The sequence below is a fragment of the Epinephelus moara genome, chromosome 3, assembly GCF_006386435.1.
Source record: "Epinephelus moara isolate mb chromosome 3, YSFRI_EMoa_1.0, whole genome shotgun sequence".
NCBI classification, from domain to species: Eukaryota; Metazoa; Chordata; class Actinopteri; order Perciformes; family Serranidae; genus Epinephelus; species Epinephelus moara.
In genome coordinates this window covers 14,429,044-14,447,481 of record NC_065508.1, presented here as the reverse complement: position 1 = coordinate 14,447,481, position 18,438 = coordinate 14,429,044, and the positions used below count along the sequence as shown (strand labels likewise).

Genomic DNA, 18,438 nt, shown 5'->3' with positions numbered 1-18,438 from the left:
ATCTTCTTTTGTCTAGACGATCTTCGGACAGGAGCGCGTCTGCAAAATGAATTCCACGGTGTCGTCAGTTCCGTAAAGCGTTGCTCCTGGCTTCATTAAAGAAGAAGACAGAGGATTATTAACGAAGAGACAGAAGATAGACGCAGTTAGAGCAAAGCTCTATCCGTCTGTGTCATTAAAATATCCTCAAACAAGAGCGCTGCGTTGTTTCCCACGGGCGGCTTTTTCCACGGACTGACAAAAGACACATCGGTCTCCTCTAAGCCGCGCATGAACTGGGATGCACTGCCGTTAGCCTGTTATTAGCTTGCTCGCTAGCTTCCCGAACAGCTCTGTTTTTACGACGGGACCAAGCACACCGTAAGTCAAACCTCTTGAAAACGACGATATCACATGGTTATCTGGGTTTGGGGATTTTACATTTATATCATTGTTAACCAGGCAGCTTGGTACAGTGGACTCAGTGGGCTGTTTATAACCAGCCTCCTCCTAACAGCTGCATGTGTGAACTAACGTTAGATGCAGGCCTTTTTCTAGAGAGCATCATTTCCAGCCTGAAAAGCTGCTTCAGTGTGGTGCATATCCTTAATAAATACCTATAATTGACTGTTATTTTTTTACTGTCTGAATAACCCCCACTGTGCTGGGCAGATTGAACCCACCAGGGAGGCCTGCATCTAGCGTTACCTGCTGGAGAGAGAACAACTGTACACCTGTGCTGGTGCACCTGTCCTGGCTCCCAGGGTATTTGAATTGTGCAATTTCCAAGTCAAACTTCCAGTTTCTCAATACAAAAGCAAACTGTGAGGCATGTTATATTACCTTAGTGATAATAATAGTAAGAAAGAACATTGTCTCTGTGGTAGCACCATATTTTGGAAGCTGCTAATTCCCAATAATTGACTGTATTTAATAACATTTGAGTTAATGTACGACTCACTCTGTTGCCACATTGATTCAGCCTAGTTTAAGTGACTTCACTGAGAGACAACACATAGTAGATTGAGGGACTTATTGTGCTGTAGCAAGATCAGGGTCTGTTTCAGATGTAGATGTTATGCAACACAGCACTTTGTTGCTCAGTATGAAGACCTTTAGTCTCTGATTTAAAAAGAAAGCTTTACTGAGTTACTGTCTCATGGCATGGCACTACAGATGAAGTCCGCCTGTCCAAATGGAAACTATTAACATGGAGAGGATGTGAAGCCAGTTTTTTTTTTCATCCCAAAGTTCTGACACAGGTGCAGTGAGACGTCTCTTGCCCTTGTGTTGGGCAAGAGAAGCCTCTAATGTTTAAAGTCAACAGATGTGTCATTCCTCAGGAAATGGAGCGGGCATGGCCTACAAAAGCCCACTTAGTAGGCGAGGTCAGAGCAAATGTAAACAAGCACTGAACTGCCTCCCTTCAAACAACATGTGCGATATTGGTGCCAGCGAGTGATCTAACCGCTATAAACCTGCCATGTAGTTACAGTCAGCCACGTTAGCAGATCTCACAAGGGACACCAAGCTTTTTTTTTTCGTTTAACTAATTCAACATTTTAGTGCGTTTGTGTACATAACAGCCTACACATTCACTATACACTCATTATTCATTGCTTTTTAGTGGCATTATAAAGTCATTTACAGACATGTGAGATTTCCATCAAATAGTTTATCAGTCTCTCCAATGAGCACTAATCTGTCATGGATGCTTTTATTTCTCTTATCTGCCAGGCTTCTCATCTCTTTGTTTTGTTCCCCACAAGCAGTGTAGTAAACTGGCCTTCAATACTGCTTTCCTATGTCTTAGGCCAAATCCTGTCTTTGAACGTGTGATGATTTATAGGCACATGGTCTAGAGCAGATCAGGAAACAAAATTTCCTAACCAGTTACCAGTTGTTGATTTATTCACATATATAACTGTGCAAACATATCACATTTTAGCCTCACTCATACAGCTGTATAACCTCCATTTGAATTTATTTGCTTAGATAAAAATCAACATGTATTAGTTACAGTTTTGAGGCCTTCACTATTGGCTCAAAGAACAAAAAGCCATGAAAACACCCACAAGTGCACAATGAATCACCAACTGTTTCCATGGCCTCTGTACATCCCTCATTGCATAGAGCTACTGTACATGCTAGTTAACACAGGTGTGACGTTTACCTTTTTAAGTGATGCCCTGCTCTGCAATGTGGAAACCATATTAAGACCTTCCACATCTGTAAGCCTTTAAATTGGCCTTAGCCTTGCACCGTCATCTGTGGTCTTGTCTCACACACACATGCAGGACACACAAACCTCATCAGTGTTTGTGGGAATGAATTCATCAAGCTGTGAATTCATTATTCTCGTCCAAGCCAAAAATAGGAGCTGTATTACGGCTTGTCCGGCACTTTATTTGCAAATATTATTATGCATATGTGATTGCACATCTTGAATGTGTGAGTATGTGTAGCAGCTCAAATCAGATTGACCTGTTAGAATGACTAGACAGTTTTAATATAAACATTTTGCAGTCTTCCCTCTAGTCTAGGATTTTAGGGTGCTGCTAACATACGGCCCTGTAATGAGCTGTAGGGTAGAGTGGCCACTTCAACAAGACAGCTCATTGAACTGGCGGTGCCTGAGCATGGGGCTTTCATAGGTGTGTTGTTTTTATGTCGCCCGGTAGCCTTGCTCTTTGAAAACCACCTCCTCGCTTATTTGTGGCAATTATATTCCCTTCTGCCTAATGATTTGGCTGTTTTGACTACGCTCTCTTGTCTCTCCTCATCAAAGCAGCATTTAGGCCTCGCTGTTTTTCCATCCCTGCCTTTATCCACTTTATTTACATGCATCAGTTTGTTGTATCCACACTTTCTCTGTCTTCTCTTTTCACACAGACACAGTGCATTATGACAGACAGCATAATGAGTAAAGCTGCCACAATGGAGATTCCTATCAACAGTAATGGTGACACAGGGACACTACCAGAAGATGACAGCCTTGAACAGGTGGGTCACAGCTACTGTATCAGTTGATAGTTTACTGGGTGTAACATTTTGGGACCATGCTGTGTAGTTGTTATTTACCTGTTTGAAGCTATTGTAGGAGGAAACAAACATACAAACTGCTGGTGTTTACCCACTTGCTATCTCAAGCTACTTTGCATATTCAAAACCAAACTGCAGCAAACAGAAGAGAGCACAGAGAATACAAAGTTGGTTATTGTCTTATTCGCTTACTTGCTATATTTTATTTATTTACTTTGTAAAAGAGAAGCAGCCTTGCAATGGGCCAACCTCCCAGTGATTAAATTTTTTCTTAAATAGCATACATAATGGATGTCAGAGGTAAGATCTGATGGAGCTGACAGACTAGGAAGTGAGACAGGAGTCCTTAGAATAAAGACTAGGAAGTGAGACAGGAGTCCTTAGAATAAAGCTAACACCTTTCTATGCCCTGATCAAATTTTGTTTTGTAAAAATCTGACAAAATTGAGAAAAATTGGGGATACATTTTTAAAGGGCCAACATTGTCACAAAAATATATATCGCTCAACAAAAATGATTATAACACTGCATTTAAAAATGATTATTAAGTTATGTTTCATCCCAAAAACGATCTATAAGTTATAATTTTAAAGGTTTTTTTGGTGGGGCGTGATTTGTCCCAGCTCTCCAGAATGGGTGATACATGAGTTTATAGTTAGTTTTGTTGGGCTGTTAAATATATATGTGTTAAATGCATTTGTGTATTTTCATTTAGGTGTCAGGTTAAGTGCAGGCAGTGCATTTCTTTTATCAGGTTGTACTTAATTATAAGATCGCAGTGACTCTCATTTCTTTCATCAGGCACCCACATATTTCTTCCATTATTCCTTAGTTTTTCTGCTATAGAAATTCTAATAATAATGATTATGAATATGATCTCTTCAATGACACAGCACTATTACTGAAGGTTATAGCAGCACATGAAGTAAATGAAGCTGACATCCTTAAATCTCATGTCATTACGCAGTATTACTGTTGGTTTATCACAGTGTAATGGATAAATGCATGCTTTCAGTTGTTTGAAGTTGACATTGTGGTTTGGGGTATTGTTCTCTGTTATCACAAGATCAGCTAAGTGAGCTGGCTCTTTTCATACCATTCACGCAACCACAGTACTACCCTGCGGTAATATGTACAGTACATTTAAGACTAATCCTGTTAGTAAATACAGTTGTCAGTCTTGAACACTGGTGGTCACGAATGTGACCAGTCACTTATTATAATTCTCTCACTTTGCTCTCAGCATGTGAACACAGGCACATGAAGGCAGAGTGATCATTCAGAAGCTGTATTACAGTCTCTTGCTGTGAACTTAAATATTGTTCTCTACCTGGGTTTAAGTAGTTCGTGTTGCCTGTCATACACAGCTGGAAGTCCTTGTGTTGCGTAGCTTGCTTAGCTTGCTTAGCTTGCTTAGCTACAACTGTGGAAGGAAAGCCTACTGGGAAATCAAATGTTGGAGTCCAGCTGTCTCCTTGGGAACTAGTTCTTCCCATTAACGGCTCATGTGGCCTCATGTTCAGGGTAGCAAACACATCTTCTCTGTGTTTGGTCAACCTTAACTAGATGTTGAACTGAAATGCTAAACTCATAGATGTACTTGTTGCTCTCCAGGTGGGGACTATTGATTAATAGAATGGAGAAGCACTTGGAGCCTCATCCGAAAGCAAAAAACTCTGGCGCATGGGCAGAGCACCAACATTTTGTTTCTGTCTGTTTCAGGAGGGTCAGAGTCAGTTAGACTGAACTAACAGGGGAGTTGTGAGTAAGTTAGGTGAAACAGGTTGTTCGTTTCCTGCGTCTCAAGGCACACCTAGTTGGACAAACAGACTGAAGATCCTGGAGGATCCTGTTGTTTGCTCACCAAACTATGTGTGACTGCACTGAAGCAGTAAAAGAAAACCCTGCCTATTCACAAAGCTTACACAGTGAAGCAAGTGTTCATCCATTTGGTGTGGCTTCCCCAGTTTACTGCGTTCATGTATTAGAAGAGTTTCGCTGCCCTGTTTAGTGCTGGATATTAACCAGTTGTCATAGCAACTCTGCAATTAATCTGAAACTGGCTGTGCTTTGTCCTTGGGTGAAAGCCCTCTGAAATCAGATTGATATCTGCTGTGCAGCTTTCAGTTTAAAGTGGCAGCAGTCTGTATTGCTCATGCACATAGAGGCGAAGATTGGCAGGTTAAAGAAGCGCAGAAGTCTGGTTTCAGATGTCGTAGCACTGCGCTTTTGTCAGAACAGGAGCGGTGACTGGCAGCTTGACAGTGACAGAGATAGGACTGACTGCCAGCAGCATCCTGGCAAAAGCATCAGATGTATCACAGTTGCTCACGGGTGTCTTCTCAGATAATCAACAGCATGTTAAGATGCTTGTGCTGTTATACACAATTTCTCATAGGTGAATGCGGGTGCTGTGAAATTGGAGATATCCCGGTTGTATTGTTAGAATTGCAAAGCCACTCAGTTATTTTGGAAAACAGCAGTTTGTGGCATTTCAAAGCAGAGCCTCATCATGTTGTTGCATACTGTTTGTGGCACAACATCTGTTCATGACCAGGCAAGACATTTTCATTAGTCTACCAAACGTTACTAGTAAGACATGACAACCAGTTTTTGTATGGTGACTTAATGGTGCTCAAGGAACAGGCACTGTGTCAACAAAGGGTCCAGGGAGGGATCTGTGTCTACGTCAGCTTTCTCCCACATTGAACAGATGCCACAACATGAGGCAGATCTCTAAAGAAGGGATACACAGACTGAATGAAAAAGAAAATGTAGTTAAAAAGGATCTGTCCTTTTTAACATGTTCCTGGTTGTTGGTTCGGTGTCTTTGGGGTTAAATTGTCCATCTTTGCAAGAGGTGTAGTTCAAAGCTTTAAGTGTAGGCTACAGAAATTCCATGGTTGCTATGATAGGGCCATATAGCTAAAAGGTTACATTTCACGCCTGACACAACCCAGAGAATTGCCTTTCATGGTAATCAAAGTGTGCTACCAGAAGTTTTGGAACTGAAATTTGGTGTTTGTGTGGATGTTTTTGTGCGTCCCTCTTTGATTTTTTCCCTCTTGATGTAAATGTCACGTTTAATGTCTGTAAATGTCTTGTAAATGAATATCTTTGTTTTTGCAGTGTTGAATTAAAATCAGTATTTTGTTGTCCAGACAGTGATGGAATAATATCATGGCAAAGCTGCAAAAAATGTACCAAGGAAAGTTTGTTCACCCAGTGGACTAGACGATCCGCTCGAAACTTAAACACAAACTAGCTAAATGATGAGTCCTGACCTGAGCTGCTGTGATATCAGTCATCACTGCTCTCCATCCCACACCCCTGCTGTCTGTGGACATGATAATGATTTTTCTGGGATTTCTTTTACACCATTCTTTCATGATTTCAGTCATGGATTTTTTCTTTTTGTCTCCTTTCTTTTTCTATTTGTTTGTTTTTGTTGTTGTTGTCGTGTTTGTCGATTTCCCCCCTCCTCCATCTCTGTGCAGGCTGCAAAACTGCAGTGGAGCTTAGATGAGAAGGTAGGGAGCTCCAGAGGCACCAGGGTGAGCAGGCCATTTGTGCATTTGTGTGTGTTTTATCTTGGTGTGTAGTACTGCACAGTGGTCTGACTTTATGCGGCATTAAATTGCCTCGCATCACTACGTTGGTCTATTTCACAAAATGTCAGATATTTCATTTTTATGGCAAACCACTGTGCAGCTTGAATTGTTCTGCCTGTTAACTCGGCTCCCACTAACTCTAGATGGAAGGAGTCTCTCAGACTTAACATGCACTGAGAGACATCCCTCAAATGGAGTAGTATTAACAAAATAGCTGACAGCTAACCTTTAGATCTTAACATTACAATCTGTTTTAATTTGATTAGTCAAAAACATCTAGTGTGTGTCGAGCTCATGTAGCCTAGATTCTGTGTGCACTTGGGTAATGTGTGAGTGTGATTCCTTAATTTTAGTGGGTGTTGGTTGACAAACAAACATGGCATTGTACTAATAATCATGTCATACTACTGCTGTGATGTTGATGTGAATTGGCTGCGCCTGTCCTGTTGTTTCAGCCATAGTGAGAAATGTAGTTGCACTCTGGCAAGAAAGTCAACTGAGAGCTGACCGTGACGGCAAACCGATAAGGCGAAAAGCAGAGCCAGGATACATTTTGATAATTTGCATCATGTTGATGATTTCCCGTTTGACCTTCAGCTGCAAAAATCACAGCAGTTGTATTTTAACTTCCTTTTAGTACAGTAGTATCAAACAGAATCTTTGTGTTTGCTTACAAAAAGGAAATGGCCCCCTCCCTCCCAGACCTTAGAAGTTCCTTATCACAATCTTACTATAGAGTCGAAACCCAAGGTTTCAGGAAATGTCCTATATATTACGCTGTTGTTTCCATTTTCCGATGGACGATATGGGCCTTTGCCGATAGTACAGTGCAGTGTTTGTTGCAAATGAAATAAGAGGCTTGCTTTAAACCTATTTAATGCCAAGGCTGACATATGGTTTGCCAAAGAGAGAAATCTGTTCATGCAAGATTTTTCTCTTTCCATAAATTCCTCACAAATGTGTTTTTTTCTTTGCTAGCTGATACTTGAGCAGGAAGGCAAACAAAAGAAAACAGTAAGTTAAATTAAGCAAAACACACAAGATGGATTGTAACACAGTCTCCTTCATGATCCAGAGCTTCACTGAAACCTGTGATTACTTAGGAAGGAGAGAATAGTTTGCTTGAGCATTTCCTGCTGCATAGATCATCGAAGTCGCTGCCTGGGTCAGACTTTAGCTCCATTACAGCTGTGGTATTGTAGTCCTCTCGCTTGCTCCCCTCATGGAGGGAAATTCAGTTCAGGTCATTGATTATGTTGATTGTTGACTGGGCACTTTGGTGGTGTGTTTTCTGTCTCTCACACACTTCATAGTTTTCCCTGTTGGCTTCCAGATAAGTGGTAGTATAGTTAGACTGCCTGAAGATTGTGTTGTACTGACTAACCTTCCTAACATAGTAGTGTTTGTCCCCCTCTAGTGAATAAGCCTTTAACCTACATTGTCTATGCTGTCTGAATTTAACACTCTAGTCATAATCTCCTGTTTACGCACCCCCAACCCCCAAAACCCTCTTCCCTTTTTTTCTTGTTCTTTTTTTTTTTAATTTCCCCACTTAAACGTTGCAGGACCTACAGCAGGTGATGGTATCGGGTCCCAATCTCAATGAGACTAGCATTGTATCTGGGGGTTATGGAGGAACAGCAGAGGGTATCATCCCCACCAGCTCCATGAAAGGTATAGTCTTACTTCCCTCTTTGTCTCTCTGACATCTTTTCAGTCTCTTCTCAGCTATGCTCTCGCTGCCCGGTGTTGACTTATTATGTTGACTCTGTGCTGTGCCTCTGACTCTGGAGTTATTCAGTGGGTTTCATAACAATGAAGTGTTTGATTCCTGGGCCTCCCTTCTATCATCCTTCCCATGAGATCATGCTACAATTAATTGGCGGTCACTTTGCACTGATTCATCCGTGGTTTCCCCAGCCTCCACTGTATCTGAAAATGTGCCTTCGCGGTCTGTATTACACATACAGGAAGAGGCAGGGTGGCACAGTGAATGATGAACTATAAAGATTTCAAAAACCGCATGTGGGCATCAGTCTAACAGTAATGTATTTACTGGAATTAGTCCCAGACTTCAGGTATAACTAAAGCTGTAATCACCAGACTTAATGGAAATACCATCCCAGTTTTTCAAAACAGCTCTTAAGGGCTGTACATATGCCACATCTTTAACCGCCTAGAAAACGCAAGGTCGGGCACTGGGCCTTTTTCGAGCCAGCTTTCAAGAGTGCGGCAGCAGGTTGCGTCTGAAGTTGCCAAGCAACCCTAACAGGCACTGTATCATAGCCTATTTACCTGAGATCCTGAGTGCAGAGCTGATCTTCTTCCAGGCACTGTGGGAATATCGTCCATGGCACAGATGAAAAGCTCTGGCAGCCCTGCACCAAGATGACTTTTCCACATTTACCACAGACTGATATTTATGGAAGAAGGAAAAGATATCTGTCAGCTGTGATTGGTTGTTTCCCATCACATGACATATGGTGCGCGCAGCTGCATTCCAAAAGGTGACCTCATTACCAAAAATGTAGGCGTTTCTAAATGTCAAGTAATAGTTTAAAGCCATATCATACCAAGATTTCCATGGGTATCCTACATCAAACACCAGTACTCCCATTAATTGATGTAGTGTTTCTTAGTTCATAAGAAACTTAGAAAAATAGCTTCATACTGAGTAATAAATAGATCCAAAACCCTGTGTCTTGGGGTTCCTTCACTTGTGTGATACTGAAGTTCCACCAATGAACTGAGGTAATTTTTCAGTTCAAGGCATTGACTTCAACCGTGTACAGTAGCTGTAGCTGTATATACAGAGTCAAAGGGAAACAACACTCTCTTTATAACTTTGATTTGATGCTAATATTTCTGCATCTTTGTCCCACTCTCTCTCTCAGGCCCTGCTGTGCGGTACAATGCAGAGTTTAACAAAAGGATCCCAGTTACAGGATTAGGTGGCTCCTTAGAACTTATTATTATTATTAATGACAGAGAGCTTATTTCCAAAATGTGATAGACTCATAATTGGGATGTGTTGTAGGATCTGGAACATCCAGTCTGTAAATACTATTATAATAATTGGTTAACAAGAACTTTGTTTCTGTTAACTGCATGAAACATAATGTGATAATTAATGGGTGATTCTCATATGATGGCTATCTCATTTTGGAAAGATGCTTTTTATACTGAGTGTGTCTTTTTTTGATTGCTGGGAACCATCTGCTCTGTCCCTTTAATCTTCATCAAATGATCGTTTTTTCCAGTGGAGAGAAGGACAGTTTACTTTCTCTGCCTGCTTCTCTTTCTTTTGGACATATCGTGGCTTTTTTCTGTCACAGCTCATTTATTAAAGGGTCTTTACTTTCCTGTTTCTCCCAGAATAACTCACTAAACTGATCTCTGAACTTCTCTGTAGCAAAACAGAAACAATCCTCATGTCTATCACTGTGTATATTTGTATTAACACCCTGATTACTAATGGAAAAGCAAGGTGTTATTGGAAGAACCTTAGTAAACCTTGTCTCTCACATGTTAATCTGTTCCATTTATTGTTATTTAAAGAAAGGCTGCTCCAGTTTGATTAGTATCACACTCTTTAGTACTGCTGCAATTCAAACTGCCCCCGACTTCGTCATCACTCATTTGTCGGCATTGTTATGCACAAAATGTTGTCTCTTCATCTTTGTACTTGTCTATCTTTGTCCTCCGCCTCCTTTTCACCATTCCCTCCTACATGTTCCTCATCCTCCTCTTTTCCCTTTTGTTGTCTTACTTTCTTGTCTTTCCTGCATCTCCCAGCTCCTCCCCACAATCTTACTCCTACGTTATCTTTCCATTTTTGGCACGCTTATTCAACTAAAGTAATTACTTCACATTTAAGCCCTAAATATACAACTGTCATTCTAAAACCTGATCCTGAAAAAAACATACCCACAATTTGGGAAAAAAAACAAATTCCATTCCCACTCCTACCCTTATTTAAACCCACCCTGAACCATTCTTCCATCCGTAGCCGTCCACCCACCCACCGTCACAGACCTGCGTACAAGGCCAGGCAAAGTAACGTCCCCCAAACAATTCTTTCTTAGGAATAAGGTGAAGTTGAATGCTGCAGACTTTACAATGATTAATAAGGTTGACATTTTAGCTGTGGCCTTAAATTAACTGTCAGTCTGCAGTATTTTCAGCTTTCATTACGGCTCAATACAAATAATTTGGTGTCTACGATATTTATGTTGTTTTCCTTAATCCAATCATTTTCTGCATTTTCCTGCTATCTACTCACGCATTAATCCTCACTCACTCCTGTGTATGTTTTACTGTGGTGCAAGGGGCACTGGTGATGGACATAGGTTGGAAGATAGCAGACAGATTTCAGAAACTATTCTCAATTTTGAATGCAGCATAGTTTTAATGTACTTTAAGTGGTTTAGGATTCTCTATGTGGTCTCTTCCTTGCTGGGCTTCATCTTGTCGTCTATCTGAAAGTCTTTGTTAGCTCATGTTTCTCATTTACCCTGTTCCTGTGTCTCCTCATTTGGTTATCTCTCAGGTTCCAACATGCACCACAGCAGCAGCAGCTCATCAATGTCGGCAGAGGAAGCGACCCGCGGCGTGGCTGTGGAAAAACTAGAAACAATGAAGAAGTGGGGTCTCAACACTTACAAGGTATCTGCGGTTCTGTGGTGTTGAGCTTCATGATGAAGAGCTTCATGGTGATTTTTAGTTTTGTGTGTGCCTGAGGATCCTCTGTAAGCAGGAAGCCCTCCCACCATGTCCTTATGCGGTATGATACGACCGCAGAAGGGAATAGCTTACTAATGTTTGTGTGTCTTTCTTCGTTGTTTCAGTGTACAAAGCAAATGATCTCAGAGCGATTTGGTCGGGGTTCCAGGACTGTGGACCTGGAGCTGGAGGCCCAGATTGAGGTGCTGAGAGACACTAAAAGGAAATATGAGAACGTGCTGCGATTGGCCAGAGCGCTGACCAACCACTTCTACAACATGGTGCAGACACAGCATGCGCTGGGTGACACCTTTGCTGACCTCAGTCAGAAATCTCCAGAGCTGCGGGTGAGACCTTGTTCATGGAGCTTTTATGCTTTAGTTCTTAGATATTGATCTACAGCTTGAAAGTTATGTAACATGTTTATGTAGACAACACTGAAGACCATTAATACCATTCATATTCTAATGTGTACCTTAAAGCCTTGTTTGCTTTTACAGGACGAGTTTGGCTACAATGCAGAGACCCAGAAGTTGCTTTGTAAGAACGGAGAGACTCTACTTGGTGCCATTAACTTCTTTGTGTCCAGCATCAACACACTTGTTAACAAGACCATGGAGGACACCCTGATGACGATCAAGATGTACGAAAATGCCAGGTAAGGACATGCAGTACATTTATTATTCTTTGTGTCTAAAAGAGTGGATGCAAACCCCTTTTAAAGGAGGATAAGCAAATGGATACAGACAAAACTCAAAGGGTAACTTCTGTATTTTTCAATCCGGACACCATTTTCTCCTGTTTTTGTATGTGAGTGACTAATGAGAACAACATTTTTTTTAAATCGGTCCAGTACTGAGTGAGACTGTTGCGGCTGGCAGCCACGAAAAAGGCTGCAATGTAACCACTCAGACCAAATGCACCGTCAGTGTACGTTCTTTAAAAGTGCTTGTTTTTGCCACTGACGGGCTCAGATTATTATTCCAAGTGTGTGACAACATTATGGGGAGGATCCCTACAGAGACAGACCTTTTTGTTAAAGAGTAAGATCCTTTTTGTTTAACCAACCCTGAAATTGTGGTTGCCAAACCCACCAGATTCTATTTAAATGTATTTTATCATGATAAAATTATTGTTTATTTAAATTGAGTCTGGTGGGTTTAGTGATAGTGATTTTGGTGCTGTTTCTGGTTAAACAAAAATGATCTTACGCTTTGACAAAAAGATGTATTTCTGTAATGATCTTTTCCGTAATGCAGTCAGACAGTTAGTATAACATTAGCCCCTTTTCCTCCGTAGGAACTTTTATCATTTACCCGGGACTTTGAAAAACCTCTGCGCTTTTCCACCAACATTACCCAGGGAAAAAACTTTCCCTCAACCCCAAATTTTCCCTGAAAAAATGACCTAGTAGGGGGGAAGGACTTTTCAGATTCCCTGGAATTCTTGAGGGGCGGGGCTGTTTGCCAAAGAACGCTGATTGGTAGAACACACACTTGCAGCGTTCCGCTCTTCTGTGCCAGTGTGGCTGCAAACTTTATTTAATTTCTACAAGCTTCACTTCATTTGTGTTTTGATTAAGGGTGGGTACCGATACCCGACACTAAGCTACACTCGTCACTGTAAGTGACATTAAACCTTAGCGAGTACGAAGCCAATATTTTATCAATACTGTGTTGAGTAAGCATGAACATGTAAACATGTAGACAGAGATATTCAATATGCTCCGTCCACTGTCTCTCATCCAACGACACTAACGTTATGTCTTACACAAGGACAGCACACTAGTTCAGCTGATAGTGAATTGTCACTAATAAGCTCAAATGACAGCTGTCTGTATGTAGACTAACTTAGTTTGACACTTATGTTGAAATACTTTTAAACTTAGCTGCTGGCTGAGACAAACAGCCCCAACTCTCTCTACCAGCGCTATTGTTACCATGTTACCAGCCAACAAGCTGACGGAGCTAAATATAGGGCACACACCGAATCATCTACGTCATCAGCCTGATTTGAATACATTTTCTGGAACTTTGAGGTGCAGTGGAAACACAAACCACACAGATTACCAGGAATTCTTTTACCCAGGTAAATGAATTCCTGGAAATAAAAGTTCCTGGAAATGTTGGTGGAAAAGGGGGCTAACAATGTGAGCCTGTCAGTGGCAAAAACAAGCACTTTTAGTGGACAAACATTGAGCATGCATTTCAGTCTGAATCTTTGAAATGTACCCTCTAAATACAGCCACCTTTTTCTTAAAGCGCCTGAACCTGTTTTTGATTTTCAGCTTTTTTTCTGTAACAATAAATATGTTTCGCTAAATGTGGTGACAATCAAATGTTTGGACAATGGCATCCTTTGGTATTGTTTTATAATTTGAAGAGTTTAGCACAAATCCTTGCAAAGAAACACAGCACACAAACAAATCACATACAGTAATTTATTATGGGATATGAGTAGGGCTGCCCCTTGAAAGTTGCATATTCAAATCATCAGTTGGAGACCCCATAGTCGACTGAGTTTGCTAGTGAGTGTGCTGTGCAGTGTATTTCTGGGGATGTTTCGGTCCCTAGATATTGCTACTAAGTGAGCGCTTTTCACTTTCACACTATTCTTTGGTGCAGACGGCTACAGATGTGATGCAGCAGCACACAGTCTTTTCACTGTAAGGCTCTGGGATAGCATTATCTTCTCTCTTGTGATTGAAGAGGTAAATTTACAGCTCACAGCAACTTAATACAGATATAGTCTCTGGCTTTTGTTTGATATCTAGTGTCAGCAAAAAAAGTTGTAGCACACTTGGCGCAGTTAGCTTGTTTCTACATTACATTCAAGCTTTAAAACTTTATATGGGGGGAAATAAAGAATCGTTGAATATTTGTATAACAGCCAAATCTGTCGGGTACAGCCCTAAATATGAGCCACACTGTTTTGCCTGTGGTGCCCATGTAGTATCCAGTGTCCTACAGCAAAGAGCAAAGTTTTAGGGCCTTTTAAAGCTCTGTATTCTCTCTACTCCTTTTGTAAACAGACTGGAGTATGATGCCTACCGGTCAGACCTGGAGGAACTCAGTCTGGGTCCGAGGGATGCTGTAGCTATGGCCCGCATTGAAGCTGCTCAGCAACAGTACCAAACCCAGAAGGACAAGTATGAACGCCTCCGTTCAGACGTCATCATTAAACTCAAGTTCCTGGAGGAGAACAAGGTTAGGCGTGCATCATCATCAGCCTTCAAAATGAAAAAAGTCATCCGGGTTTGACTCATTGTGTCTTTGTGATAATACAGACACAAACCAATTTCCTAAGCTCCTTTGTTTCTCTCTCTCAGGTGAAGGTGATGCACAAGCAGCTCCTCCTCTTCCATAATGCCATCTCGGCGTACTTTGCTGGCAACCAGCAGCAGCTGGAGCAGACGCTGAAGCAGTTCAACATAAAGTTGAGGCCTCCTGGGGCCGACAAGCCCTCCTGGTTAGAGGAGCAGTGAGAGGGTCTGCTGGACCTCCTGCAGCCTCCTTATCGACCACCTCCACCTGTTACCTGTTGAAACCCCCAACTTACAGAGGACCACATCAGAGGGAAACACATACAAATAATTGGGTGGATGAAGATATAAGATGAGCGTGTGGCTGGATGATTGGACAGATGATGGAGGATTGGACAGATGAATTGCAGGGTATTATTGATGAGTGGGCTAAATGCCGCAGGAAACCAAGTGGCCAGTTTCATGAACTGTCAGGGGGCGTTTAGTGCCTCTTCCTAACTTCCCTTTTTTCACTCTGACCTTCTCTTTGTGCTTTGGTCCCAGAGGAGCTGTTCATCTCTCCCTTCCCTCTCTCCTAATTGACTGTACCCCCTACTATCTCAACACTATTTTGCTGTGTGAGCTCGTGTTCGTCATGTTCATGGCCATTATTGTACTCCTCAAGTGCTCCCAGTGCTCTGAGTTAAACTTCAACCCCACACCATCTCAGTAACAGAGACAGATGACAAAAGGAAACATAATACAGCTATTAAAACACACTCAGATGTAACCAGACACTACATCAAAACTCTTCCAGACCTTATCACCCTCCTCGTGTGCCTCCTTATATATGAGCTAACGTGCTAAATGAACACGTGGCCTGCAGGAAGAAAGATAAGCTCAGTAAAAGAATTCAAACTGGAAGGGGATTTGTACGGCACACTGGAAAGGAACGTCCAGACATTTCAAATCAATGTACAATTCAAATTAAGTACTGTTTCGCTTTTGAAATAAATATTATATGATTGTTTGTAGCTTATCAAAAAAACACTGCTGTTTAGTTTTGGCTTAATTTTACTGTCGTCTTTTTATTTTGTAATTATTTTAGTTCTAGTTGTACGTCATATGCTTCAGAGTGAAGGACAGTATACTGTTTGGGCAGTCTGTGCTGGTGTTTTAGACTGCAGGTGCTGCAGTGCTCAGTCTGTACGCTACAGATTACAGTTGTAACCTTAAAGTTCAACTCTTATATGCAACGGACGTTTAAGGAACACTGCCACAGCTTCCCAAAGTTATACTGGTTGGGGTCTTTACTAATTGTGTTTTATTTACCCAAAGAGAATTGAGAGAGATGTTTACTGGAGCCTTGTTATGTTTTCATTGGCTGTTGAAGCAGCATTGATCGGTTCAGTCTCACTGTCGACTGAGGTTTGAAGTACAGTTGGACTCTGTAAGAACATGGGTATGTCAGTCAGTTAAGATCCAACAAACTTGAATGGATTCACTCCATTATTTAACTGTTTAACGGACTGTATTTAAAATCATTACATTTTGTTTGTTTTCACATTGAAATGTGTTTTGTCTTAAATTTGTCTTTTGAAAGTTAACATGGACATGTCGTTGACATCTAGTGTCATATCTTTCAGTCTCTGTAAAGCAGGATATATTTGTCTATGGTTACCTTTCTTCACACTGAAGATTATTGTAGCTGTCTAATATTACTAATCTTAATATTTCGACATCAGATCTTGTAAATTAGTAGTTGGGGGAGTGGGATAACACTAATGACTCATCACTCGTTTCATCTCCTTTACCGGAAACGGTGTCTTAGCATAACGGTAGTAAACAATCATCAGTTGTTGACAATTAATGAAGAGAAGGTAATACCACGGAATATCGGCATGGTACTACGTATGTAATGTTGAATTTTTATGCATCACTGTATTTATTATGTTCACTGTATGTGTTGAGCATATTTGTACGCTGAAACTTCTGCTTTGTCCAAATTACTCAGTTTGACTATAGCGTATTTTGCAGATGATACACTAACAGGAAATTGATATCCTCCAAAAACTGTCTCTAAACTAACTGATAGAAAGTGGTTTAGTTTCTCAGTGTCATATGAAGATAATCCGGTGTGATGAATGTTCTACCATGCTGAACTGAACTCTCAATCAGTTACTGGGTTCGTCCTCCAGCTTCTTGTCTCCTCTGTATTTGCATGGCAGGCAGCGATCCAAAGTATACGTGCAGATATGTGTGAACGCACTGATGCTCTACTCTTGGCCTTCTGCACGCCAGCGCGCATGGACTGGCATAACGCCATGCTCACAGTTGCTGATTTGAATTTTGAGACTGGCTGAAGCAGAATCTGAAAGTTGGGTTTCCTTTTATGCTGCACTCTGAAGGACAATTATGAAAGAAAGTGATTTTTTTTTTTTTTTTTTAATGAAAAACAAATATCAAAAATTGATTCTATGGTTTGTTTGGCTTGTGTGTTCTGAACTCGTATGTGTCAGTGTCAAATGAGTGTATTTTATTCTGGCTGCAAGAGTCGCTCAGTAAGACCTCGGCCTCACTTTAAAATTGCAGTTTCATTGGTCAGCTCCTGGTCTGATAGACCGTCACACAGCAATATTAACAAAATGTGACTCCTCTTTTCCAAACCTGCCCCTTTGAAATTCCTAACCCCAACACCAAAATTAATGGCAATAGGATGTTTTTGTTCCGTAGTTGTGAAATCTCCAGTAAACTGAGGAAAAAACGTGACAAACATTTAAAGTCACTCTTACTAGCAGTCTTTAGATTGTCGCCGAGAGAGAACCAAGATTTATAAAATGAGATATTTTATTTGTGTACAATCAATATTTTCTAGGCTGAGCTGGTGTATTGTACTGTATGAATGATTGCACATAATGGTATTTAAGATGATAAATGAAGTCATGTCATGGATTGATGTGATACTCCTGCCTTCATTCCTCACTCAGACCTGAAATGTCCCACCCCACCCTGAGGGAACAAAATTAAAAGTACACATTTTCAAATGCTCTGTGTGTTTTTCTGTTTGCTCTTTCATCTTATTTATGTTGCACTGTTGCTCAGTGGGCTTTCTGTTGGATGCAGTCAGAGGCAACCATCTGGATTCAGTCAAATAAAACTTAAATGTAGTGATTGCAGTTGTACACAGGTATTCAAAGGTCCAGTGTGCAGGATTGAGGGGCATTCATTGGCAGAAATGGTGTATGATATTCATAACTATATTTGCATTCGTTTATATTTGTTTTTCTGAACATTAGAATGAGTTGTTTATATCTACATATGAAGCAGGTCCTCTACCACAGAATCTGCCATGTTGTCTCTAAAGTAGCCCAGAACAGACAGCTCAGAGGTAGAGTGAGTCATCCACCAATCAGAAGACCTGAGAGATCCCTGGCTCCTCCAGTCTGCATGTATCCTCGGGTAAGAAACTGAACCCCAAATTGCTCCTGTTTGCTGTTCCATCGGTGTGTGACAGCATGTGAATGGTTACTGTGAATTGTTACTTGTACGGTAGCCTCGGCCACCGGAGTGTGAATGTGTGTGCCAATGGGTGAATGAGAGTGGTCAGAGGACTATAAAGACGCTATACAAGTGCAGTCCATTTACCATTTACAAATCAAACACTGGCCCTAGACGGCGCCATTCACGTTTTCATGTAAGCCATCATAATAGACCTTTTCACAGCAGCAATATTTTGACTTGTCGTAGTAGGAAAAACACAGGTTAAAGTGATAATCTTAACGATGACTCAGCTCCGTGAAGTGTCCCAGTGAGCTTCTCCAGTGAGTCAGCATGTACAACACC

At 41.1% G+C, this 18,438-nt stretch overlaps 1 protein-coding gene across 10 annotated transcripts; it reads left to right on the top strand.

The window, feature by feature from the left end:
- Positions 1 to 38: 38 nt before the first annotated feature.
- arfip2b (ADP-ribosylation factor interacting protein 2b) lies at positions 39 to 17,042 on the top strand. 10 transcript variants are annotated; one of them, XM_050040071.1, is made up of 12 exons: positions 39 to 360; positions 652 to 744; positions 2,872 to 2,982; positions 6,519 to 6,575; positions 7,611 to 7,646; positions 8,198 to 8,306; positions 9,527 to 9,583; positions 11,182 to 11,297; positions 11,480 to 11,701; positions 11,855 to 12,012; positions 14,386 to 14,560; positions 14,683 to 17,042. In XM_050040071.1, the coding sequence occupies exons 3-12, from the start codon at positions 2,884 to 2,886 to the stop codon at positions 14,836 to 14,838; spliced, it is 1,185 nt and encodes a 394-aa protein (XP_049896028.1). In that variant the 5' UTR covers positions 39 to 360; positions 652 to 744; positions 2,872 to 2,883; the 3' UTR covers positions 14,839 to 17,042. The 10 variants fall into 10 exon arrangements, with proteins under 10 accessions (XP_049896028.1, XP_049896023.1, XP_049896052.1 ...); XM_050040066.1 differs by lacking the exon at positions 652 to 744; XM_050040095.1 differs by lacking the exons at positions 652 to 744; positions 7,611 to 7,646 and having other exon boundaries at positions 6,519 to 6,551.
- Positions 17,043 to 18,438: the final 1,396 nt, after the last annotated feature.